The sequence below is a fragment of the Corvus brachyrhynchos genome, unplaced genomic scaffold (genome assembly GCF_000691975.1).
Source record: "Corvus brachyrhynchos isolate BGI_N302 unplaced genomic scaffold, ASM69197v1 scaffold79, whole genome shotgun sequence".
Classification (NCBI taxonomy): domain Eukaryota; kingdom Metazoa; phylum Chordata; class Aves; order Passeriformes; family Corvidae; genus Corvus; species Corvus brachyrhynchos.
This window is the reverse complement of record NW_008240023.1, coordinates 1331611-1358127: the sequence shown is the minus strand read 5'-3', so window position 1 is coordinate 1358127 and position 26517 is coordinate 1331611. Positions and strand designations below refer to the sequence as shown.

General features: G+C 45.5%; 1 protein-coding gene across 1 annotated transcript in view; it reads right to left on the bottom strand.

Annotated features, from left to right (window-relative positions):
* AGAP1 (ArfGAP with GTPase domain, ankyrin repeat and PH domain 1) overlaps positions 1–26517 on the bottom strand; it is a gene marked incomplete at its 3' end in the record, with an annotated part of 282469 nt that overhangs the window by 208710 nt on the left and 47242 nt on the right. The window contains exon 2 of the mRNA XM_017743360.1: positions 2369–2427. Coding sequence (XP_017598849.1) covers positions 2369–2427 — 59 coding nt within the window. The remainder of the gene's footprint in view (positions 1–2368; positions 2428–26517) is intronic.

Below are 26517 nucleotides of genomic sequence, written 5' to 3'. Positions count from 1 at the left end.
TTTGGGTTGGAAGGGACCTTAAAGCTCATCTAGCCCCACCTTCTGCCATGGGCAGGGACACCTTCCACTATCTCAGGTTGCTCCAAACCCCCTCCAAGGTGGCCTTGAATATCCTTCTGAACATTGGAAAGAAACCAAGCCTCACACTGCTAAAAAAAGGAGGCAAAGACTGGTGTTCTATCCTCAAAGGCACACTGGAAAAAAAAAAAAAAAACAAACCACCTCCTTCCTTTATTGCAGCCCTGAGGGCTTTCTCTGCTCTCCCAAAGCCAGTTTCTGTTCCCTTTACAATCCTGCAGAGCCCAAAGGGTACAACAGCAGCTGCTCAAGAAATAAATCAGAATATCCAGCAAGCGCCTCGATGTAAGGACCTCCCAAGCCTGTACAGGAGGACAACCTCTCCCTTTAGTACAGCCCTTATGTTCCTCAGCCATGAGGAGCCCCGAGGATGAAGCTGGGAGTAAGGGAAGGACAGAGAGGCGACTCACAGGCAGATGTGCAGGGAAGGCAGAGCAGATTTCAGCTGGGCTTCCTGAACTGCCCTTGCTGCTGGAGCACAAGTTCACAGGCACAGCTGGTGCTGCTGGCTTCCACCATTTGCAGTGCTATAATCCAATTATTATTTTTGTAACAGCAGAAGTTCTGCTTTTACCCTTGGACAGCCGTCTCGTGGCACGCTGACCACTGCAAATCAATTCTCTGCAGCAGCCACGCAGCTGAGATTTGTTTTCCTACCCCTGGTTCACACAACACAGGGGCAGGATACCCAAAATAAGCTCACACGATGCAGCCAGGCTATCATAAGACAACAAGAAATGTACCCTGAGCCCATCACCTGGTGCTTGTGAATCACTTCTGTTCTGAGTTACATGTAGTACCTGCAATTCTCAGTTTTCTTGGTGGGTGCTGTGAATTAGCAGGGCTCAGAAAAGGGGAAGGGATGTGCAAGGAAACCCAGGATAAGGCAGCTAATAGTGTTGGACTCCTGTGCAACCAACACTTTCCAGTCCTGAATTCCTGGTGTTTCACTGTGTGGAGGTTTTGGGCTCTTCCAAATGACACGACCTGTTTAACAAAACCTGGTGACTCTTCCTGTGTTAGAGAGTTACATCCACTGACTGCCAGATTTTTCTTGTACTCACCTTGAGCACTGCTAAAATCAAAGCAGCCACAGAACTGCAGTTGTGAGGATGCTGCTCCCACCAAAATGCCTGTCCAAGTGCATTTATCCTATTAAGCGTGGCCTCGCTGATTCTCTCACTTCCATAACCCACCATTATCAATTCAGATTTGGGAAAAGTTGTTTGCCACCTCAGAAGGGGGCTGGTAAAGCCTGGCCCAGTTGACTGCTCTTCAGTCGAGATGGATTTGCCCAGTTCTGAGTGGCAAAGGAAGCCAGGACTGGAGCAGTGATCCTGTTCCAGCTGGGAAATGGGAGCGGAGCCACCTGCCACAGGCACTTCTGAATTCTGCACCTCTGTCCTTCTGCAGGGTTTGAGGAGTTCAATGTGCACAATTAAATCTGGATTTCCAAACTCTGCAGTGATCTGCTCTCAGGAGCTCTGTGCTGCTGGTTTGGTACCCACTACCCAGAGGTTTCCTTCCTCATCTCAGCCTCCCTGTTCACACCTCTTAAAAGGGAAAATTGGGGAAATTCTCCTGACCTGCCTCTTATTTTTGCTTTTTCTTCCAGCTGTATGGAAAAAAACTCAGCCAAAGGAAAAGCTGCTGTAAGCAGCTATCAGATCGCAGTTCACTGTTACAGTAAAATGTAGGTTTGATTCACTAAATGAACTTTAAAAATATCCTTTTCTTTAATTCAGTATCAATTCAGTTGAATTCTTTAAAAAGAGGGAGAAAAGACATTTGGTCCTTGAAGAAATCATGAAAGCTTAATATGGGGAGATAAAATGAGCTTTACATGTCAGCTGCTAACTTCCACTGCCCTCATAAGACTTCCCTGCTGAAAAGATCCCCCTTGGAAGCTGGTTCTTGGAGCAGAACAAATTCAAACAGCAATCAAATACTGAGAGATCTTTGGAGTATGATTATAAATATTGAATATACATCATCTTCATAAAGATAGCCTCAAGCCTAGAAGTGTTCAGGTTGGATGGGGCTTGGAGCAACCTGGCATAGTGTGGAAGGTGTCCCTGCCCATGGCAGGGGTGGCACTGGATGGGCTTTAAGGTCCCTCCCAACCCAAACCATTCTGTGAGTCTGTAATAGATAAGTAGAGGAGAAATTCTTATTAAAATTCCTTTCTGTATTTTTTCCCCAAGAGCAGCTTGAATGAAGCATGGAAGATCCACATTCATGGGGGACAGTGCCAGGATGTTTCCCAGGACAGGAGTGAACACGAACTCACCACTTTCAGCTCCGGCACGGATCGGCTCAGCGTCCATTCCTGGCTATTTACAAAGGCATCTGTGGAAGAGGAACACATGGACAAGGTCAGGATGATGACATTTAACGCTCTGCCACACGCCATCCCACACCACGGCTTCGGGAACGCGACACCAAAGGTCCTGGGGGGCCAACGGTCCAACGGGACAGAGACCAGGGCTTTGGGGAAATGATACAACACAATTCCAGAAATGCCCATTCTGCACGGATCTGCTCTCAGCAGCAAGTGCACCCGGGTCACCAGCAAGCTCAAACTAACTCCAGGCCCTTGGGGTCATGCAAAGGCTCTTCCAGTATGTACCTGGTTAAACCATTTCCCAGCCACACCACCACACTGCAGGAAGAGCCTTGGATTTGTCACGTTAAATGTCACCAACTGCAGCTGCCACCATCTGCAGTCACTTCTCCACCCAGGTAAATAAGAAAATTTGCTGCTTCTGAAACATGTTATTTCCTACTACACCTAATGTCAGCAACTGCAGCAGCCAGAGCCAGTGGGAGCATCCCTGCCCAGGTAGGGGAAAAATCTCTATTCCTCCAACATGCCATTTTTCAGTAGCATAATCTAGGCAGAAAGAAACCATTATAAAATCAAATAAAAACTACTGGGGGCAAGGGTTGATTTCTGGAAGAAAGGCAAGTTCATCACTGCTCCCAACAGGAATTAAGTCCTTTGGGCTACACTTGGCTCCAGCCTCACTGACAATTCCACACTAAAGAACAGAAATAAAGCTCTCTGTTTTTCTCTCTTTAAAAACATTTATTGTTTTGTTCCTTCCATAAAGGTCTAGTCAGCTGTAAGCAAACACACAGTGAATGTTTCTGTTACAAATCCAGTGTGGATCCTGATTTAACCCCTCCAGGACTGTGCAAACCTGCACTGCACAGGATGCTCCTACTGAGCAGATCAGCTCCAACTCCACAGAAATGAAGCAGCACCAAGATTCCCGGTATTCCAATCAACTCCTGATGCCACAGAAGAACTAACAGGTGGAAGGTTACACCTGACCACGTTGTTTTTAAACAAGCCAAGGTCCTGCAAGCCACTGCCTCCCCTCCAATACACTCAGCAGCAGGAGGAAAAAGCCCTCTCATTTGATCTTTTGATCTGTAAAGAAATTGGAGGCAATTTCCTACTCCAGATGCGACCCTCACTAACTTCAGAAACCATCCAAACTTTCCCAGCACCCACCTAAAAACAATCACAGAGCAAGCTTGTATTTCCCAGCATATCTCTAGTAAATATATTGCTTTTGCCTCAAAAGCACAAAACGACCTATTAGCTGTGAATTTGGAAACCCTCTCCAGTTTTATTTAACGCATTGCTTTGTAGTTCAGCTGTGAATAAATCCTGTGTGTATCTACACGAAAACACATGGCAAATAATCAGTATTTTGGTAGATTTGAGCTGTGCACACTCACTGGCAGCGGGGAAACCAAAGGCTCAGAGTGCAATGCTCTGAAGACTTGGCTTAACCTTTGGCATTCCAAGTGAAAAAGAAAGACACTGTAGTCACTCAGCCCCGGTTTTCCATGACCTGAAATCCCACTGGATCAAAACCCCCAGCAAAACCTTTCTGTACCACACCCAGGTGACACCACCTTGAGCTGCAGACAAAATAAGCAGCAAATTTCCATTTGGGAACACTGCATTCGAGACCTGCTCATGATTAAGGCATTCCAGAGGGACCACAGCTCGGTCTAGGATGTTCTCCTACCTTCCTGTGGGAAGGAATATTCTCCCAGACAAGCAGTAATGGAATGGGGAGCTTTAGATTGGGTATTAGGAAAAATGTCACTGCCCTAACAGGAAACTGTGGATTCTCATGGTTTGCTTTGAGCTGCTGTGGATTTGGGAAGGAGCAGCCAAGGCTGAACAACACAAGGAGGTTTCAGCTCATCTGCAGACTCTCAGGAGTCAAGGAAAACCATCAGTCTCAGGCAGGTATTATCCCTGACTCGTGGAGGTTTATGTGTGGGTAGCAAAGTGGGAGGGCTCCCTATTAATGTCAACAAGCTTCCATAAAAGAGAAGCACTGGATTTTATCACCATGGGAGATTTAAAAAAAAGGATGAGTGAGCAAATCACTGCTACTGACTCAGAGAACTGCAAAAAAATCTGCCAAGCCACAGGGTAGCTGCACGTGGGTACCAGGAACATCACAAATCCTGTTCCTTTTCTTTAAAATAAATCCCTTAAAATATTATTTTGGAAGACCTGTGCATTCCAAAAGGATAAATCAGGGAGGCAATGAAAGCTAAAATTCCAGAAAGCACAGAGGCCAAAAGACAAAGCAGAAGGAGGGCAGCTGCAGAGAGGAAGAGTGACCCAGCCCAAGGACATGGATTTATCCCTCAAAATCCACCGACACCCCACACCAGGACCTTCCAAAACTGTCTCACATCTCAAGGACCCTCAATGTGGGCAATATATGCATTTTAATCCTGATTAACAACGTAAGAAATAAAATAAAGTTGACTTGACAAGGTGCTAGGCTTCTTGACAAAGCTACCTTCCCCTTTTTGCTAAGCCCTTGGTTCCTGCCCCACACACAGGTTTTGAGTGCCCAAAATACTTGAGAACAGTTGAAATTCTGTTTTATTGCCAAAATACGCCTGTTAAAATGAAAAAATTAAAAAAAAAAAGCTTGACCTTAACCCAACTAATTTAAAGTCAAATTTCCCACTTCTATTATCCTCAATTTACAATGAATTTACATAAGGTCTTCCAGTGCTCTTTAAAAAAAATAAAGCCAACAAATTGCAATTAGGAGATCAATGAGATTCCTCCTCAGCATCCCTTACACTGGCACATTTACAAGGAATAGCAACAGCTAAACACAGAACGTGGCATGAAACAGCACCTGGTGTCTGCAGCAATGTGAGCTTTGTGTGCCATCACTGGGATGGACGTGGAAGCACCCCCTAGCCAATTTAGTTTTCTAGGAATGCCTCAGGAAGGAGTAATTTATTCCAAGTTAATCCCAAGATCCACAGAAGTTAAGGTGAGAAGGTCAAATACTTGCAGACAGAACATCACAAACAGGTTTGGGGATTTGCCTTATTTTCCTAAGCAGAGAAAACTCACAGCTACAGCATGAAACTTTGGATCCATCAGACTGGAGCATGCAGAGCCCAAATTGTGCAGTGCACACAAATCCTCAGCTGAAGCTGCAACCCCCCCAGCACCACATGGTGATTTAAACACACTGGAAGAGATTTGCATAATAAATAAAACCACATGTATGAAGTTGATCAACTGGGGTCTTGTTTGCATTACTGCCCAGCTCTGGAATTCCAGTGAACTCAACCTTCACGTCCCACTCCAGGCTCCCCACATGCAAGGAACGACTTTTGTCAGTAATTAATCACAGTTGTACATGCTGCTCGCTTCATTTCTGCATCACTGATCAAAAGCTGCAAATATCCACGGTGGCACTCGTGTCTTTTTAAAACGTGTACCAAGAAGATCCCCTAAACTGCATCATTTCCTTCACAAAGTTTGCTTGGCCACAACAGAAGCCTTCATTTATTTTTCTCATTTCTTCTGTTTTTATTTCTACCACTACACTAAAGCACACACTCCAACAAGGACCCTTGGCTATTTTAAAGCCTCAGTTTAGTAACTCAGCCCCACCCAGAGGAACTTTCTGTCTTAGTTCCAGTATTAGGAATGAGATGTAGACTTCAGTTCCACCACATGAATCCCAGAATGGTTTGGAAAGGCATTAAAGCCCATCTCATTCCACCCCAATCCCATGGGCAGGGACACCTTCCACTATCCCAGGCTCCTCCAAGCCCTGTCCAACCTGGCCTGAACAGTTCCAGGGACCATGGGGCAACACCTGTTGAGGTGAAATCCTGGGCTTTGATGGCCATTCATGCCCATCCTGTGCCATGCCCTATGCAGTCCATGGCACAGGACAGCAGCCGATTCCAAGGAGCTCCGATTGTTTCAACACCCTGTATATAAAAGCCCTGCTTAAAATTTTCCAACAGAAAAATCTACTTCCTCAAATCCAGGAATGACCGCTAAAATCTAAATAAATATTAGCAGAATAATGTTAATGAGAGAACACAGGGCCAAGGCCAAGCCCACACCCACGATTCGGAAGATGGGAGGGAAGTCATGCAAACCAGAGATGTTTCACAGCCCTTACAGCAAGAACCACACCAAGGGCCTGTGTGTTCAGTGTCCAGCAGTCTGGCTCATCCCACCCTTGAGTTTTTCCATTGGAGACCCTCTCCCCTAAACCAACTCCATTTCCTGCCGTGGGCAACAGCAGCAAGGCAGCTAACAGGACCTCTGAGAAAATGGTTCTAACTGGGGCCAGTTAGATTTACACCACCCTCTCCCATCCCTTGGGTCCATCCTGAGGAAAAAATTCCCACCAGCCAATGCAGTCTGTCTGTTCATTAATATTTTAGGAGGGCCTGAGCAGCCCCAATACTACCACAGCACTGGGCAGTGCCAGCACAGCAGCCTCCCCATCACCAGCCCTTGACCCACTAACCATGTTTTGCCCTTTTTTTTTTTAACCACCCAAACCTCTCGCCCTTGACTACGAAAAGCTGAGAAGCTCAGAGCTTCCTTTTCCCCTGATCCAGGTGGAAACTCGATGGCAACCTGAGCAAAAGGAGTGGTGAGGGCAGGTATCTCTCCAGGATGACATGAAAAGACTTAAATCTTTCACGATTCTTGGAAAGCTTCTTAGCAAGAGCTTCCCTCAGGCAATCCCAACGTTACTTTGCTGTCCTTTTAAATGAGGAAAAGCTGTAAATAAATAAACTATAGAAAAGCCAAGGGATTTCTCTGGAAACTCTCAGCTAAGGATCCTTTTTGCTAAGAACAGAAGCCCTCAGAAACAGGGGAATGAAGTTAAAAGTACCAACAGCCACATCACACCCTTCTCTCCCCTTCAATAATTTCTGCATTACAAGCAATATTTAGAGTTTCTTCCGCTTTGAAATAAAAACCTCAGAGTGAACAGGTACAGAAAATATTCCTACAAGCTCCCACTTGCCCACAAGGATGCAGATAAGGCCACACATCTCTCTCTTGGAGCTGTATCAAAGCAGCGCTCTCAGGATGTATTTCCCAAAGCTCGCGTGCTGGTTTTCTTAGCAAAGAGGGAAGCGTGCAGCTTTTTGGGTTGAGACTTGTTATTCTCCTAAAACACGCATTTTTCAGGAGGGGTAATCTCACAGAACATCCACTCCAACCCAGCCCTCAGCCCTTTAAGTCAAAGCATTGACTCAGTTCCAACAGAAAATAGCAGAAAACCATCCTGACATGTTGATTTCCAAGGTTTGCATAAAATATTATCTGGAAGATCGTGTCATGGTTCAAAAGACTCTTCTTACATATTTTATGGGGCTCTGAGCAACCTGCTCTAGTGGAAGGTGTCCCTGCCCATGGCAGGGGGTGGAACTGCTCGGGTTTAAGGCCCCTTCCAACACAAATAACCCTGGAATTTTTTATACCTGTTGTGCTTGGTTTTTTAAAAAGCAGTTTTTTATATGGATCCTCTCTGCTTATTCACTCTGTTCCATTACAGCAAACAATAACTACAAAGCAATAACAAGTAAAATCTTTAGGAAACCACCCACAGCAGTACCAGGATGATTTAAAGCTTTATTTCCTCCCTACTCAGTGTGATAGAATCATGGCTTCTACGGCTTTCCACTGTATGCCAGTTAGGAATTACTGCTGCAACCACCCAGCTCCAAATAGTGCCTGCCTTCCTTCCTGAACTGCAGATGTGAAATTTATGATCCTCAGGCAGTTTAAGCAAAAAGCAGCATTGCAGCTCCTGTCCTCCTCCGGGTGGGAACTCCAGCCAGGCTCTGGGAATCACATGCCCTCCCTGCACAACGCTGTATTTACACTTCACTAAGAGCATTAATACACACGCTGCAGAAGAAGCCACCAAACTGCCACAGAGCAATTCAATTACAGCCCTAAAACCAGAGGGATTTCAACGAGCTGTCAGTTTAAGACTCCACCCATCCCTGCCAGCACTGTCAGGACAGATAAAATGCCACGAGCTCTTCCAGTTCCAACGTAAATGTTTGATATTGGACAGACTTATCACTGACCATACCCAATTCCTAATGATAAACAGGAAAAAAGAGGCTGAGCTTCGAGCAGTTAAAGCACCAGGAATCCGAGCCCACGCTCATCAGAGCCTCCTGTATCTCTGACATCTGAAAAACCTCTCCCTGTAACTGAGAACTGTATTAAAGAGATATTTAGGTCAAAGCTGTAATCTCTCTTCCAGCAGCATCTGGCAGCTGCAGCAGCGTTATCCTTTGTGCTGCCATGGAAACAAAAGGAGGACCAGGGATGCAGAGAGCTACACAAGCTCCCCAGCCAGCCAGCCTTCCCCAAAATATGCTCCTGGGTCTGGGAATTTGAGAGCACTTGGCTCTCACCTCAGTGTTGGGGTTTTGTCTTCCATTTTCAAATTGTTCAAATCCAAAGATTTTTTGCTGCTGTTAATATTTCCCCCTCTCTCCCCCACCTGCAGCCACTCAACACAGCTTTCAGGTGGGTGCAGAGATGTTACCTCCTTAGGGATAACCCTGTGCTTCCTACAAAAGGAATCATGGATAATGTATCCGAGTAGATTCCCAATCCCAGTCTCACACTCAAAGTTTTACATCCAACACCACCAAATGATTCGTTCTGCCCTTAAATATAATGTAGCTCCAACCCTGACTACTCATCCCAGCCCTCCCCACCCCACAAAACAAAATCCTAAAACCAAACTGAGCAGAGTATTTTGGCTGTAAGCTGTTTATAAGGAAAAATAAATTACACACTTAACAAGGAAAACTTCCCATTCCCTGTATTTTCCCAGTGGGTTGGGTTCTGGAGCCGGCACACACAGTTAGTGTAAGGGAAATTAAAATCCCACAGATGAAACCACAGTTTTCTCCTGAGACAACTCTGCCGTGGGAGAAGCACAGAGCACGTCAACAAGGGATGTTCTGAGTGAGGACTGTCAGGAATACAACTCAATTCCAATCAAATGCACATTTCCTAACACATCCCTCAGAGGAATGCGGCACTGGAAGTCTGGGCCAGCCCCTTCTCCAACAGGGCAATGACAACCCCACCGAAAGGATAAAAGGAATATAAAAAGCAGACAAAAAGAAAATGAAAGCATCACTGTAATAAAAACTGCTCCCTGCTCCAATAAAACTGGGAAAGGAAATGATCATCTCTGCAGTGCAGTGGAGTAACATCTTTTTGTTCAGGCAATAAACAATATTTCCTAAGTGCCAAATCCCCATAGAAATTCAGCTAAACGCAGAAGCACAGCAGCAGTGGACTCCAGGAAGAAAAAGAAGGCATTGGAGACGCAATAGTTGGTAAATGCCTTGTTTTGTTGGGTCTGCCTAAAAGCAGGTCAGTGTCAGGGCTGAGGTCTGTTTTCTCCTGTTTCCTGTCTCAAGGCAAGGGCAGTGCAGCACAGGAAAGATGATCCCACACGGAACTCAGTGAAAATCTGGAGCTGGTCAAGTCACACTCGAGACAGCAGAAGGGAAAATCCACAACTAAACCCACGTCCCAGCAAGGATGTCCAAAGTACCCAAAATGAGACACTTCAAAAATCATAGCCTGGGCTGCCTTTCCTGACTACAGACACAAACGAGGAATTAGCCTTTCTTATTCTAATCTGAATATTAATGAGGAACCTCCCTGCAAAGCATCAAAGATGAAAAGGGACAGCTTCTCCAGTTGGCACAAGAAGAATCAATGTCAAAGGATAAATTAAAAAATACGAAGTGGGGGGAAAAGAGCATTTCAAAAGAATATAGGAACAGATTTCTCCAGCAAGAAGAAAGTCACAACAGAGATGCAAAAAAAAAAAAAAAAAGACTGAGAGGCTTTGCTGGGCAGGCTGAAAAGACTTTTAGCTTTTCAGATAGGTAAGAATGGCTGCAACTCAAAAAGATGACAAAAAATAAGCAAGGGGAACTTGGTGACTGCTTGGCAGAGAAGAAAAGAGAATCATGGAATGTCCTAAGTTGGAAGGGACCCACAGGGATCATCAAATCCAACCCCTGGCCCTGCACAGACAGCCCAGCAATCCCACCCTGTGCTTTCCTGAGAGTGTTGTCCAAACTCTGGCAGCCTTGGGGCCGTGCCCATTCCCTGGGGAGCCTGGGCAGTGCCCAGCACCCTCTGGGGGAAGAACCTTTCCCTGATCTCCAGCCTAAACACCTCTGACACACCTCTAGAAGCAACACTAAATAAAAGCCAAGTACACAGTAAGTCAGCCTGTGCAGGATTCCCACCACAGAGGAGACTGTTCTGGGGTAACACCTGAGCATCACCAAAATTTAAGCAGCAGAACGTGAAGCAGATGGCAGTAAATGAGCAAACCACAGCAACCTTGGGGGGAAAGAAAGACAAAAGGAATATCATGTCATGCTTTAAAAATGGTGACAAAAGTACAAGCACGTGAGAGTGGCAGACACCAAATCCCAGACTAAAAATATTCAGGAGCCTGGAGTGCCAGGACACAGGGAACAGCTTCCCACTGCCAGAGGGCAGGGATGGATGGGATATTGGAAGGAATTGTTCCCTGGGAGGGTGGGCAGGCCCTGGCACAGGGTGCCCAGAGCAGCTGGGGCTGCCCCTGGATCCCTGGCAGTGCCCAAGGCCAGGCTGGACACTGGGGCTTGGAGTAACCTGGGATAGTGGGAGGTGTTCCTGCCCATGGCAGGGGGTGGGACAAGATGGGCTTTAAGCTCCCTTCCAACACAAACCATCCTGGAATTCTGTGAACAAGCAGTTCAGACAGAAGCAGCCACTCCCCATAAACACAACCCCTAAAGTATTGCACTCAGAGTTGTGCATCTCTGCTAAGGACACTGCCAAGGTCCTACAGGGACTCACAGCTCAATTGTCTTTGGGATTATAACAAAAGGGAAAACTATTGGGCTGGGTTTTAATCTGCCTCTTACCAGTTTCACAACATGCTTCTTAATCCTTAAGTAAGAAGGGATAAACAAGAGTGACTCCATCTTTGCCTCCCCCTCCTCTCTCATGCTGATCCCTCTTGGCTGCCCCACTGCTCAGGGGGGGTTGCCCTTGCCTGAACCCTTTTACTCTCCCCACACCACCCTCCACACACTGACCCACAGCAAGTTCAACCCACCAGGATGTCCACCACTAACCACCACAAAGCTTTTCTGTAGCTCTGCACAACCAGCTCCTGGTTTTTGCTTTCCCTGAGCATTCATCAGGATCTTAACCTGAAGAGGCTGCAGCAGATTCCTCCAGGATTTGCTGCTGGGCCTTTTCAAGGGGGGGGGGGGAATCAATTTTTTATTCCTATACATGATTTCCTACTTTTAAAAAAAGTTTTATGCACAAGAGGACCCTCCCTCTCATCTGATGGCAGCTCAGCTCAAGTCTTTAGCGAGAGCGCTCAAAATGAAAAGATTTCCTTTGTCCTCCCCTACAGAACTCGAGTAAATGTGAGCTATGATTTTCCCCACAGAAGCCAAGTCTGCCCTTCCCCAATACCTCATTTATCCATCCACCTACAGACCTTACTCTCAGCTCCAGCTCGGTGGCTGCACATTGAAAGTGATTAACGGAGGCAGAGGCAAACTCTACCCCTCGTCACACCCAGGCAGCCACGATGAAGTCAATGTGGTTTAATGGGTGTGATCCTATAACTCAGCCCAACCTACACTCTCTTCCCATCCCCAAAATGCTCCTCCCCTCTCGAGGAACCTGCAAAGGAGTGATGGTGCCATGGAGGATTCTTTCTTCTGCTGCCGCCCTGCACCACCTGGTGCAGTCACAGCACCCCCGTGCCAAAACCTGCAGTACACAAGTTCCATCACTTACAGATCAGCTCATGGCCCAATTTCCTTGCTTGTCAACCCAAATCTGTGCTCTGACATCATCTGACCATTCAGATTGACCTTTTTCAGTGCTTTTAACTGAGGCTAAGGAAAACGGGTCCAGCGGGCTTGCACAGAAGTACATCTAGAAAAACATTTCCCCTCTCCACCAGGGAAATGATGACTTGTTTATGCAACACATTTCTGAAAACATTTTTTAGAGCTGGAGTCATGTCTCCCAGATTGCTATGCTGGTTGTCAAAACAGAGCCTCTTTTTCCCTGACTGTACCATATGTAATCCTAAATCCACTTTCCCTCACTTGATATCACCCATGCAAGATTTGGAGATGATCAGTGGAAAATACACAAATGAGACACTGTGGGGCTTATATTTATTAGCCTGATGCACATCTAACTTGTTTAAACAAAGCTTTTGTCAAATGTCAAAAAAAAAAAAGTTAATGCAATCCAAGGCATGGTCTCAAAGGGAATTAATGCTGAGCTGGAACCAGTGCAAAAGCCCTGGTTACAGCAACAAGGAAACAGTGCAGAGGGGCCCATTTTCTTTCAGTTGCACAGAGATCCACTAGGAGAAAAAGGCTGATTTCCTAAGAGCCGACATGGAGAACCTGAAGCAGGAACCTGGGATGGGGAACACGTGGTCTGTGTGGATGAGAGCATCCCCCTGACCTCATGAGGCAAGGAGATGGTCCCATAAAGCTCCCCAGGATCGGCAGGTGCCTTGGATGCTCTCCCTGTCCTGTCTCACTCCCCTTGGGAACTCGGCTCTGGCAGCACAGACTCACCTCAGGTGCTTCAGCTGCCCAATTAGTTTTTATCTTCCTGCAATAAGAATAATACCCACTTACTCCCTTTCATTACCCTGCTGCCTAAGAGCCTGTAAAGCCACCAAAACACTAAACCAGCACAGGGCCATCGGAGCAGCACTAAAAACCTGGAACTTAGCACTGCACAGCTGAGCCAGGGATGCATCCTGAAGCCAACAGAAAGCCAAGCAAGCAGGGGAGGGCTCAGGTCTGCCAGCACTTTTTGCCTGTAAACTGCTTAAAAACAGTTAATAACAGCTAGAAAAGATAATGTGCGACCAAATGCTTCACTAGGAAAGCATTTCCTTCCACAGCTTCCTATTTAAAAAGCACCTGCTACCAGCAGGCATTTCGGAAAATACGGGACCCGTGCAAGTACAAAGTATTTATTTTGGAAACTCAAAACATTGCTCACATGAACTTTAGACTTGGTGACTGTAACACAAAGCCTCTTTCAGCTCTCCCTCGCAGATAAAGCTGCTGGTTTGGAGGAAGCCAGAAGTAAGGGAAAACCACCGGAATGCCAAGGTCCGCTCCCTATCACTCCTTTGGCTTCTCCTCCCCTCCCACCTCACCCTCCATCCTCAGCACCTGAAGAACTACTGAAGGGCCTGAGATCTCAATCAACACAGAACCACTGCAAATATCCATTTACTAATCCTTCTCCAGTCGAGGCTTACAAAGCTGAATCTTTACTTTGCTAGAACTTGTAATATGGCATTTTTTTAAAAAAACCCACTCATCCAGGAATCAGGCTGTTGTGGGTCTTCACAAAAAATCCTGCCCTCTGGCTACATTCTTATTTGTGTTTCCTGGGTGAAGCCAAGAAACTCCAGTGTGTTTTCCAAGCTTCAGCAGGCTCCCATCACCTCAGGCACGTACTTTAAACTCAAAGAACTAGAAGTGCGATCTTTAAAAGAGCCCTTGCAGAGCTCAGTAACCAAAAACCAATTTTGTTCATCTAAGAGACCAAACGCCTCTGTCCTTACAGTCCTGGCCTCTGATGCTTTTCACACCTGCTATTTTTCAACATGCAAATGAGCCCTATTAAAGGATATTTTGGGAAAAATGAGCTGGTTTTGCACAAGCCCTCTTGCTGCATCTTGACCTATAATGTGCTCTAGCAAACCATGCTGTAAACTGAGTCCTTGCTAAACCCCTGCACCCAAACACTTAAAGAATTACCCTCCCTTCAAATTCTGTTCCCTACTAATCCTATAACCTCCTACTGCCTTTATATGAGCTGAGAAAGGAAAGCTGGGGGCCACTTTATATTCTTTGTCACCTCTGTGCCACTTCCTCAGGTAAACTCGACCCCATCAGCCACTGAAATTGATTATAAAAAATTCTTTTCATGTTTAGAAAACAAAAAGAATGCCAAAAACCCACATAAAGATCTAAAATGCAGTTCAAAGCCAACAAGAAGGGTGTCAGAGCCTCTACTCGAGCAATGCCACCAGCACACGCTCTTAAGAAAATAATTAACACAATCAAGTGCAGCCTTAACTCCGTAATAAAACGCAGCCCCTTGGAAGCAGTACAATGGGGAAACAGAAAGCAAGCAGCCACGGCCTCCAAATCCCAAAAACCCACCCCAAAAGCAGCAGCAGAACGTGTGACACTGAATGCACCCTTCCAGAACCCAGAGGGAGCAGCTCTGCCCCTTCCACGCTGCTCCCACAAGCTGCTCCCTCAGGAAGCCAGGGGAGCTGTCCTTAGGATCACATACACACAGACAACATGTGGTTAGCACATCAAGGCAGCTACTGGGGCAGATCAAAACAATTCCTGGCTCCTCCTCCCCGTTTAAATGGATTTATTTTTTCCCAGGCAAAGGCGGGCAGCGGGACGAGCGCAGTGCAGGCTGCAGCTGCTGCCAGCAGCTGGAGCAGACCCCGGCAGAGCTACAGCAGCATTTTGTATTTTTTTAAGCTGCAGTGCATAAGAGTTCACATCCCAGAATGAAAACAAAGCAAACCCCAAAATAAACTTCGCTGTCTTACTAATTAAAGGGATTCGTTCCTCCAGGAAGGCCAACACAAACCACTGCTGTGGGGTTAAGGATGCATTTTTAGCACTCAGTCCTTCCAGCATTTTTACAGAGCCTCTGCAAGAAAACCAGAGCTTGACTACCCCTGTAGCATCATCAAAAGTTCTCTCCAGGGAAGGGGCTTTTTTCCTTAAATTTATTTGAAATACCACAGGACATTTGCATAAGATGAATCCCAACAATACTGGAAGCGCTTCTCCAGCACCAAGGTTTTCATGTGAGGAGCCAGTGAATTTTGACAGCCACCACAGAATCCCAGACTGGTTTGGGTTGGAAGGGACCTACAAAACCATCTCATTTCACCCCCTGCCATGGGCAGGGACATCTTCCACCAGACCAGGGTGCTCCAAGCCCTGTCCAACCTGGCCTGGAACACTTCAAGGAATAGGGCAATTTCAATAGATATTTTAATAAATCTGTTCTGTTTAGGGAAATCCAAAGCTGGCTTAATAGAGAAATCTTCAGATTAAGCAGATACATGCAACAGAATAAGGGGACAGACCTTTCTACACGGTGGTAAAATAGTCCCAGCAGTGAAATCTCTCCATTCCACAAAACTCTAAGGTTTTTCCATGTTCATGGATAAATAAAACAGCTTTTATCCTAAATACCAACGAGAGGCAGCCAAGAAAAGCCAATTCATTTTATAACAGGTGGCTTGGGTGATCCCCAACACCTGAAATCCAGGTCTCCAGACTATTTAATTTAAGGCAAAGGTAATGCCATCTGTACCAGCTGGCTCCAATTCACACCTCACCTTTATCAGCTGTGGAAGTACTTCCTCGGGGCTGAGAGCCACCCACCACTCAAGTCCCTGCTGACTCACACAAATACTAATCAGCCTTTAAAAGGTGCTGCTCCACCACGTTATGCAAATTACAACCAACTCGGGGAGACGAGGAGACCACAGTTAGGGATCTGACAAGATACACCTGGATATACAATACAATATTCACCATTAAATAAAAGATGAACAGTTCTAGCAGCTCCTGCTTATTTACGTAAAAACACAGTTCCAGTTGGGTAACGTCCAGTTACTAAAACCATAGAATAGTCTGGGTTGGAAAGGACCTGAAAAGATCATCCATTGCCAAACCCCTGCCATGAGCAGGGACACCAGGCCAGCTTGCTCTGAGCTCCACTCATCCTACGCTTCAGAGAAAAAGGTCCAGAATACAGATTTCAGATAATTCCTATTGTCCAACTCACCTTCCTCTCATTCAGATCGTAAGATGAATATCTCAGGACAATTTGCTCCCCTTATCTGCCTCGGTGCCAGCCTCTGGGGCAAAGGCAGAATATTTACAATCATTTGGGACTGGCCACTCGACTGGGACCACAGTTTATCAGGGAGCCTCAAGGAGTAAGAGAATCACATCCTGCTGCCCTTCCCTCTGGCAGCACCTACAGGATCCATAGGAGGCTACAAAAAGGCTCCCAGCAGTTCTAAGCAGGCTCACCTTGCCAGACTGCATCACAAAATTAAAGGCTGCTGCTTTTGTAGAAGAAGACAGCTGTTTACACAAAAAAGCTGGACAGCAGACAATACAAACTGAAGACATTACCTTGCATGAGACCAAACTGCCCTCCTCCACGAAGCCCTTGCACTCCTGCTTGCAGAGCTGCCTCCAGACCTCTTAAAGGCTGCCTCATTGGAGGAAATGCTGCCCAGGTGCTTCTTGTGAGGTGATTTTCATTAACCCTACCCAGCATTACAGCTGAGCATGATCAACGTACCCTGCTCTACCCAAGAACCGTGGATACACATCAGAAAGTGTTTGCACCCCCGTTAAAATCACAGGAAATTCAGGATGAAAAAGACCTCCAAGATCAAGTCCAACCTTATTCTAAGTAACTACACCAGGTGTGTACTTACAACCATTCCTGTTTGTCATCTGTAACCCTCTAAAGCAATTATCATGGCTAATTATACCAAGGCTAGAGCAGAAAAGAAAAAAATCTCAAACTATGTTACCTATTAAATGGCTTTAGGCACTGTAACGCACAAGCAGAATGAACAAAATTATCTAGGGAAGCATTACATGAGTTTTTCCCCATTAAAAAAGCTGGCAGGCAGTCACAGAGGGCTCCCAAAGAATTACTGCATGAGGAAATCTCTGTCCAGACCAGTCTCCATAGGAAGGGAAAGCCTGAAATAAATGCAGTAAAGAACCCACTATGGATTTCAGGCTGAAAATTGTGCCTCAGAATTAAATCCTTGCTCGGGATTGCATCTGACACCGAGAACCAAAAACCTCTGGCCGCTCTCAAGTGCTGCACCACTGCACCTTAAAATACCCATGAGCTGCCTGCTCACAAGGTATTGCTCTGCCACTTGAGTGATCCCAGGTGTGCCCACCCCTGCAGATACCCTGGATCACAAAGCCTTTCCCTCCATCCTTCCCAAGAATTCACCACCTACCTCGCTCATTCCCACTTTCAACAAAGGAAGGGAGCGTTTTCAGCTGGAGGAAAAAAAAACCCTCATGTAACTTTAAAGGTGCTTTCAGACAGCTAAACTCCCCAGAGTCTGGCATTTATCTTTTACATTAAACAGAAATGTCACCACAATCCTTATTGTTTTAAAGAAAGAAGGGAAACACGCTGAATTTTGAACAGGAACTGCTGGAAATCACAGCGCAAGAAATGGAAAGCTGACACTACCCAACCGATATGTGGGGAATAAAATGTCCAAGATGAATCAGATGAGGAATGATGAGATTTTTCTGCATAAACCAAAGAATAAGCACTTAAATTTCCAATACTTTGATACAGACACTGTATTTAACAGCCTCAGTGTCTCCCCCAACACAGACATACAGTGAGCATTAAGCATTCTGAAGTTATAATGAAGCATCTGTCAACTAAACCCTCAGAAAGTCAATGATCTATCCCAAAACATGAACATCCACTGGCATTATGGACAAACATCCACATTAAACACACCACAACACTGCAGTAAATAAGTCTCACTACCCAGGCCAAAAAAAAAAAAAATGCTGGGGAGGAAGAGCCCCTGGAGCTAAAAGCAGATCCTTTATCAAGAGAGCAATACCTAAACCTGAGCTGAGGAACCCCAAACCACACAAATCCCCTGCCTGCCCCCTACAAGAATAAAGGAGAAATGTGATGCCATTCTTTCAAGGCTGCTTCAGCACAGGATGTCTTCTCCTTACAGCGATTTCAAGGCTGTTGATTTTTCTCAATAACTCCCCAAATTATTTCCAGAAGTGATTTATAACATGCCCAGGGACAAAAGCTACGAACAGCACAAGAGTCTACCGAAAACTTGACCTTTGGGGTTTTGCATTGATCCCCCAGCCTTTATTGGTATTCTCCAAGAAAATCCTATACTTAAATCTCACTTTAATATAAACAGCCACAGAGCTTCCAGCTCAAAAATCTGCTATAGGAATTAAATGCCACACTCCTTCCTGAAAATTCAGGTGACCAGAACCTCAAAGACTCAAGACTTCAAAAGCTGTGCTGTAATTCAAGCTGCATTTACACAAACTGGCTCCCACTTCATGTACCAATTACAGTGTCCTAGAAATGCGCCTCAAAAATGCTGCCAAAATCTGTGACACAAACATTAAAAATGCCCTTAAAACCCCCAAGAAAACAACAAAAAGCCTTACAACTGTTTTGAGGCCCAAGGTTTTAAGCACAAGTCATCCACTGGAAAAAACAAGACATTGAAATGAAGGAAAAAAATACATGTGAGAATGCTGCGAGAGTGCTTATTTCAACACCCAGCTGATTTTATTGGTTCTGCAATCACTTTTTCCTAGGTCTGGCCTGCTGGGTGCATATTCCACTAAACAAACATGAAGAAATAAAGGTGGTAAAATTCACTTTAAGTGATTTCATGAGTTGGAGTTAAACACAACTGCTTTTATTACTCAAAAATTCCCAGCCCAGAGAGTGAGGATGCAGCCTGACTCCAAACTCCTATCACACAGCTCACCACAGCCATAAAATCATTAAATATGCATAGGATTACATTCTCAAATAAAGGCATTGCAAGCAGACTTCATTTGACATGTATTTATACACTATATAAAAATTAGGTCCTAATATATATGTAAATAAATCCCATGAAATCCCCCCAAAATGCCACACCACTGAATAAAGGGAATTCATTGAAAAGAGGGAATTAAGAAAAAAAAAAATTCCTCTGAGATTGGCTGAAAAGGGTACAAGAGCTGACAAGATAAGCTAAACTGCAGTGGTGTGAGCCCAAATTTAGCCTTGGTTTATCTGGGAAGCTCTTTGTGCAGGTTACATGAGGTTCCTTGAGCTCTCATCCAGCACCCACTGCTTGTTGGCCAAGTATTTATCAAAGCTCATCTTCTGAATGCCTGAAAAAACACACAGGAATCCATTTTTATTAATCTTAGCAGGGGAAAAAATGCTTTATGTTTTTGCTGTGACTTTTGTTCCACTTTTACTGCACAAAACCCTTCCACCCTCCTCCCCTGAGGACCGAGGGCGCTGCCAGCACTGGGGGACAGGGGACAGCACATGTAAACAGCAAAGGCCAGCAGCGTTTGTGATGACTGCAGTGACACATGCCTAGGATTATTCTGCAGGAAAGGAGCTCAGACCGGGTCCAGAAAGAAATTAGCTTCTTCCTTAGGGTTTGAACCATGTAACCCTGCTGTTAACAGGGAAATGCACAGAAAGAGCGGGAGCGGGAATTCTCTGTCCCAAATTTGCAGAGCTCCCTGGAGCTTGGCTGGGTAACACAGCTCCCTCCTGCAGGAGGGAAGGAACGGTTAAATTCCTCTTGTTTATTCCCCAAGGGCAGCTGTGGCAGCTGTGAGTGGGCTGGGGAAGGAGGCTGGACACAGATAGAGCTGGAAAAGCCAACGTGGACTGAGAGGCACTCAGAGCCAGCCCAGAAACCACCAGCAGACACCTGCAGTGGGCTATCTGGGGACAGGACACTGACCTGGAAGCCACCTACAACTAAAGGAAAGCTGTATAAGGTCTTGTGCTTGTGGAACCAGGGTCACACACATTTTATAAATCATTACTCCCTAATAACCAGCTCCATCACCCACGAAATGCTGTCAAACCCCCAACATTGAACTGGTTTCCCACCAGAACAACCTGTGTCCATACTTTATCCACACTATTTATGGGCAACATCACACTGATACTGCTGATTCACAGCCTGGGGGCCCTAAAAATACAAACCAGTGCAGGCACGCTCGGATCACACTCGATTTCTTCTTTATTTGGGGATGGAAAGGGATTTGTTATCAGTCAATTCCTGACATACTTTGCGAGGGTAGAGGTTAAGGCAAGCTGTGACAGGAACATACCCTGTAAGTATAAAGAAGAGGAGCTTCACCTTAACACCTCTTCCAACCTCGACAGGCGTGGCCTGTGCTCCTGCCAAAGAAACTTCCAGGAGGGACTCCAGGAACAATTTCCTCCAGTGTGCTCGTTTCTTCTCCAAGCCACCTGAATGAAAGGATGCCCAGGTGAAAGCCCACAAGGTGCCCACACGCACACTGAGGGCCTGCAGGGATTTCATACCACAGCTTCAATGGTACAGTATGAAATACGACATCTGGGACTGCAATTCATAACCCACAAGGAAATCAGAACTTCCATTTCCATGGGAAAAGGCATCTAGTCACAGGAAGGAGTTAATACAGCATAACTTCACAGTTATCTAGAACAAAACTGTAATTACCACAGCAACTAAATCCCACTTTGTTCTGGAATCTCTTATTATAAATGCAGTTTTCCATTCCCCCCACCGAAGTAATCCCAGGAAAGTCCTGCTTCCAAGATGCTTCCTTGCAGACCCTCAGATTTGATTCAGAAGGGACACAAAGGCTCCTTCAAAATCAAGCACTGCTACTTCACCACCCCAGGTGAGGATGGGTTCCAAATGGATCAGATGGAAACTGCCAGTAAAAGCCACCCAGGAGAAAGGCACCCTCCTTAAACAAGGGATAATACAAATCCTGGTGCTAGTCCGGCTCAGATTTAGGTAGGAGAATCTGGGGAAAAGTGATTAGTGGTACTGACATCCTGCTCATCTACCCAGGAGGAGCTGGATCAGGAATGCTCCAAGTGCAAGGAGCCTGAATGATCATCAAGCACCGTGTGGATGACCGGTGCTGGGAGATGCGCTACGGCCAAAGGGCAAACACCGACCTGCACTTTAATCCCCACCGTCCTTCAAGGGAAGATTATTTGTTTCTGCCAGTAAGCTGCGAGACTGGGGAGGGCATCTGTGGTTATGAACTGGTCTGACACAGACTGGGAGAACTCATGGAAAGGTCTCCTCCCGATTTTGAGCTTCACCACTGAAGCACAACTTGGCCATTGCGGTAGAAATACAGAGACTGAGGGCAAGGCAACACTGCACGACCACCTCAGGACAGAAACAGCACATCTGTCCAGGACTGTGGCATCTTAATTGGAGTTTAAATGAATAGAAACCACCTGCCAAACTAGAAAACAAAATTTTACAGCCTTGTTATGAAACAGCAGCTATTGTGTTTCTACTTTACAGGCACAACTGAACTGAAAAACTTTCAGATTCCACAGCTATACATATATAAATATATATATATATACACACATACATTGCATACGTATATTTATTTGTTTAAATTTAGGAATCTCTCCAAGTGCTTTTCAGAACAAGTTCTTCCATGCTATCAGCTCTGTTTCCTGAAGGAAGAGGGCAGTTAGAGCAACAACAAGTCTTTAGATGACTGCAGCGCTGTCTGATCAGCCTCTGCTTAGCATGAATTCTCCTCCCTGCCTTAGGTTAAAAATAGAGTCAGTTCAAAGGGCTGGAGGTCAACTGCATTAGCAGGTGATTCACTGGCAGACAGCAGTCAGAAGACACACCTGAGGCTCTGCAGGGCCTCCCCAAACCCGGGAGTGAGGAGGTGAAGCAGGTGGCAGTAGTAAAATGTGGCAATAATCTCAGGAATGTTTAAATCTGAACGTAAGGCAAACTAAGTGCTCGATTTCGCTTTTCACTCCCCACCCTTTATGCTCACAAGACCAAGAGATAAGAAGGGGCAAAAGGGAAGGATTCCCACAAGTTTTCAAGGCAGCTAAACAGACTCGAAGCATTTCCATGCCTCTGGTGCATACATACAGAAATAATCAAGCTGTTTACACATCTTTATACACAGTCAAACATACATCTCCCTTATCTGATCTCAACCTGCTCTTTTCAGAGCCTGTCATTCTCAAATAACCTCACCCTGAGTCACCCTGGAAGCTCTGCAGACACCCAAACTGAAAATAAAGAATTTTTTTCTGAGAACTTCAGTTCCCCTCCTTGAAGGCCCCATCCCCACCTCACCCAGAAGATGAAGTGCAGCTCTCCATTCACAGCAATGTTCTAATCTCAAATACCATCATCTGCCCTAAGCAGTGACTTCTCAGCTAGCTCAGAAATAGCCAGGAATTTTGAAGACTTAAGACATGCTAAGATATTTCTGAGAGATTAAAATCAGATACAAAAATAGCGTATTTTGGCCAGAACTGCTCGCATTCAAAGGCATTTCACCAACACCCAGGTCACCCCACAGAGACAGTGCACTGCAAACAGGAGCTGAAAGAGGCCCTTCACTCCCAGGGACTTTCAAACAGTGCTTTTAAAACATCTTCTTCAGCAAGAGTCCTTTAGTGTTGCCTTCTTCTTCCTCTGACCCTTGGGAAACAATCTTGCCATGCACAGCTCTACATGGAATTGAAAACATCTCTATTAACTCTTGAATAGCACAAGCCTGCCCAACACCATGCTGGAAACCTGAGGGAATTGCTGGCCAACAGCACAAAATCAAAGATAACACCTTCTCCTGAGGGCAGAAATTAGCCTCTTTTTATTAAAACAAACTCTTCACTGACAAATTTAACAAGTGAGGATGTAAGAAGGCTCTGGAGAGTCTCACTATGGACATGTAAAAAGGGGCTTATTACATGGGCAGATAGCGACGAACAAGGGGGAACTGTATTAAAGTAAAAAAGAGATTTAGATTAGGTATTAGGAAGAAATTCTTTACTCAGAGGGTGCTGAGGCCCTGGCACAGGGTGCCCAGAGAAGCTGGGGCTGTCCCTGGATCCCTGGCAGTGTCCCAGGCCAGGCTGGACGGGACTTGGAGCAACCTGGGATAGTGGGAGGTGTCCCTGCCCATGGCCTCTCATAAGGAGGGGACAAGAGGACACACACAGTGAAAGGGGTACCAGTGACAGCCAGTGAGGATCTGCCACCCTGGACTGTGGGAGGAAGAGCAGCCTGAGCAAGGAAACCAACAATCTGCAGCCAAGGATGTGGCAAAACAGGTGATTTTTTCAATTCAAGTCAGGTTTAGAGAAGACAAAATTTTAATTTCTCTCCAAGGCCTGAGCACAATCCCCTGAAAGCTGTGAAGAGCAATGCATGATCAATTTTAACAGCTTTAATAATTAAAACTGGAGAAAAGCTAAATCTTGTATCCTCCATGAGCACAAAATCGGATTTTTCCCCACAGGACACTGAGGTCGAGGCATAAAAGCTGTTGCCTTGCCAACATAAATATTTCTGTATCGCCGAACAGAGGAGCTTCTGAATTAGGATGTTGCATAAGGAACAGTTGGGTCAACATCCCAGTTTCCCAGGCAGTCTACCCCGGATAAGAACGCAACACGAGCCCTGGAAGAGCAGGAGAGGTCTCAGGCACTCTGTCATTCTGACACTCATCCCAAAGAAGGCTTTGGGGTTTGGGAGCCTTTGGTTTTGGACAGCAACGCCAGCAGGGTTAAGGGCCACTTACTGATTTTTCAGGGTTCAACCTAAAAACAACAAGTGCCACTTAGTAGTGAGAATAAACAGTACCTCGTTAAGGGGAAATACTGTGCTCTTAACACCCAAACAACATCTGCACCCACAGAAGCGGCAGAGAAACTAAGGAGGGAGGCAGCTCAATAAATGCCTTACATATCCCTACAAATCAAATCAAATCCAGCTGCACTGAGTGGTTCAGCACCCACTTTTTAGAAGAGTTTTCCCTTATGTTTAATACATAGGCACTGCTGTTAAACAACTGTTTGCATGGGAATAAAGAGGGAAAAACCTTGCGTCAGTGATGCAGAACCCTCTTCTCAAACCCCATACATGTGTATGTATATGTATATACACACCAAGTCCTAAACCAGCATTTTTAGGAATGCAGATTCTCTGTCAAAGGAGCCAGACAAGCTGACTGACAAATACATGCAAACAAAGAGGGATTATAAATCACTTTGGAAGCACCAGGAGCTGGCAGCACTCAGCACAGTGTTTGAGCTCCCCTTCATATCTAAGTAGCAGAACACCAGCATCTAATCCTTCCAAGTAGGAAAGATCAGCTGGGAGGTTTCATTCACAAAATGGGAGCTGTGAAGAATAAGAACCCTTTACTAACACTGAGATTTTCCCAAGAAACTCTGAATTTATTTCTTATTAAGTTCCTTCAAGGCTGAAATGAACTTCCCCAAGCTCAGGAGCTGAGAGACATCATCAATTCATCTAAAAATCAAAGTTGCTTCATATAACCAGAACTGACATTGCTCAATCTTTAATTCAATAGCTCTCTCTATCTATAAGCTAGAGAAAATAAAGGTACACATGATGGGTGTCAGGCAATATAGAGGGAACATTTCTCAAAGCAAGGAGACAGACTTTGAGTACCACCCATGTGGAACATTTACAGCCCAGAAATACAGACGTGCCTACCTCGTAAATCCCAGGGACTGTACTGACATTACAGCCAGATCCTACAGGGCTCCTCGTAAAGCCCTTGCTGTAACATCTCAATGCATGGGGAGATTTACTCTGGGTTATCACTGCAGACAAGTGACCTTTCTTTACACCTTCATCTGGGCAGCCTCAATGGAACCCAAAACAGGAGAACAACAACCGACTATGGGGTTAAATGATGACTTAAGTGAACCCACTCCACAAATATCCCTCCAAGTGAGACCTGTTGACCAAGTGACCCTCATGACAAACACGCTGCCCTTGAGTCCCTGCCTGTTCCAAACCCCTTACAGCTGTTCCTGCAGCCCAACAGCTGCACTGCAGGTCTCTCTGCCTTGCTTCCCTTCTTATTCCCAAAGGAAACCTCAATAAATAACAAGGCCCACCATTAATGTCATCTGTGATGATCAAAAAAAGATTGTAGAAAGCTGCAATGCACTGTTTGCTTATTCTCTTGCTGGCATTTGCTGCCTGCTTTGCTTTAAGGAAACATTTGGTACTATTTTGTCAATAAAGCACAAGTATTTGTCACACACTGTCATTATGTACCAGCCTGAACCATCAAAATCATCAAACGCCCCGTTTTCAACTCCCATCAAGATAATAGCTTTATGCTGGATGCTTTTCATGAACAAAATAGATGATAGTTTCACGAGTTCAATATACTGACATTTCGTTTTCCTCGCACATGAAAAAAGCCATTCTGTGGTTTTTGGCAGAAAGTGCCTTTCGCTGTGTGTTTACTGCAGTTGCCATGGGGAAATCCCAACACCACTTATCAAAAGTAACACCAGCATATTAACAGTCTGCATTAATGATTCCTTGTTAAATCCTATGCAGCCTGAAGTGAAAAGGAATATTCAGGCATTTAAAGCATTTGCTCTCTGCTTTCCAAATGAGGTTATGGCCGTGCCAAAGAAAACCCCAGTACAGGCCATCGTTTTACACCCATTATTTGGCAACTGGAGAGTTGTACTTGGGCAATCGGTGCTCAACTACTGCTGGCCATCAGCTCTGTAGTATCAAAACTAGCTCTGCTCTGCAGCAGAGAGCCAAACTGTTCATTCAAACACACCCAAGTGGTTCTTCAGTGGTCATCTAGGAATCCAAGACCTGGATGCAGCCCTGCTAATGAACTTATGCTGCTTTGAAATTGTATTTTTTGAAATAGGAGTGATGGCAGGTTCTGGCTGCTTCACTAGCCAGAGTAATGGTTCAGCATCTGGTACCAGTGATTTCATTCTGCAGGGCAAAATGACCACTATGTCCAGCAAAGAACTGCAGTAAAGTCATGCAGCAACTATGAGCAACTTAAAACCCTCCTCTGGTCTCAGGAAAAAGCTCATCTGCCACCTCACATACAGACTCCACCTCTGAAAAACCAGATGCTCCAGCAGTAACTGCAGACTCACCAGGATGAGCAAAGAGTTCCAGAGGAACCCTATGCTCCTCAGAATCACAGAATCATTGAGGCTGGAAAAGATCTCCCAGGCCATCGACTCCAAGCTGTGCCTGGTCCCCACCTTGTCACCAGCCCAGAGCACTCAGTGCCACCTCCAGGCCTTCCTGGGACACCTCCAGGGATGAGGAAGACACT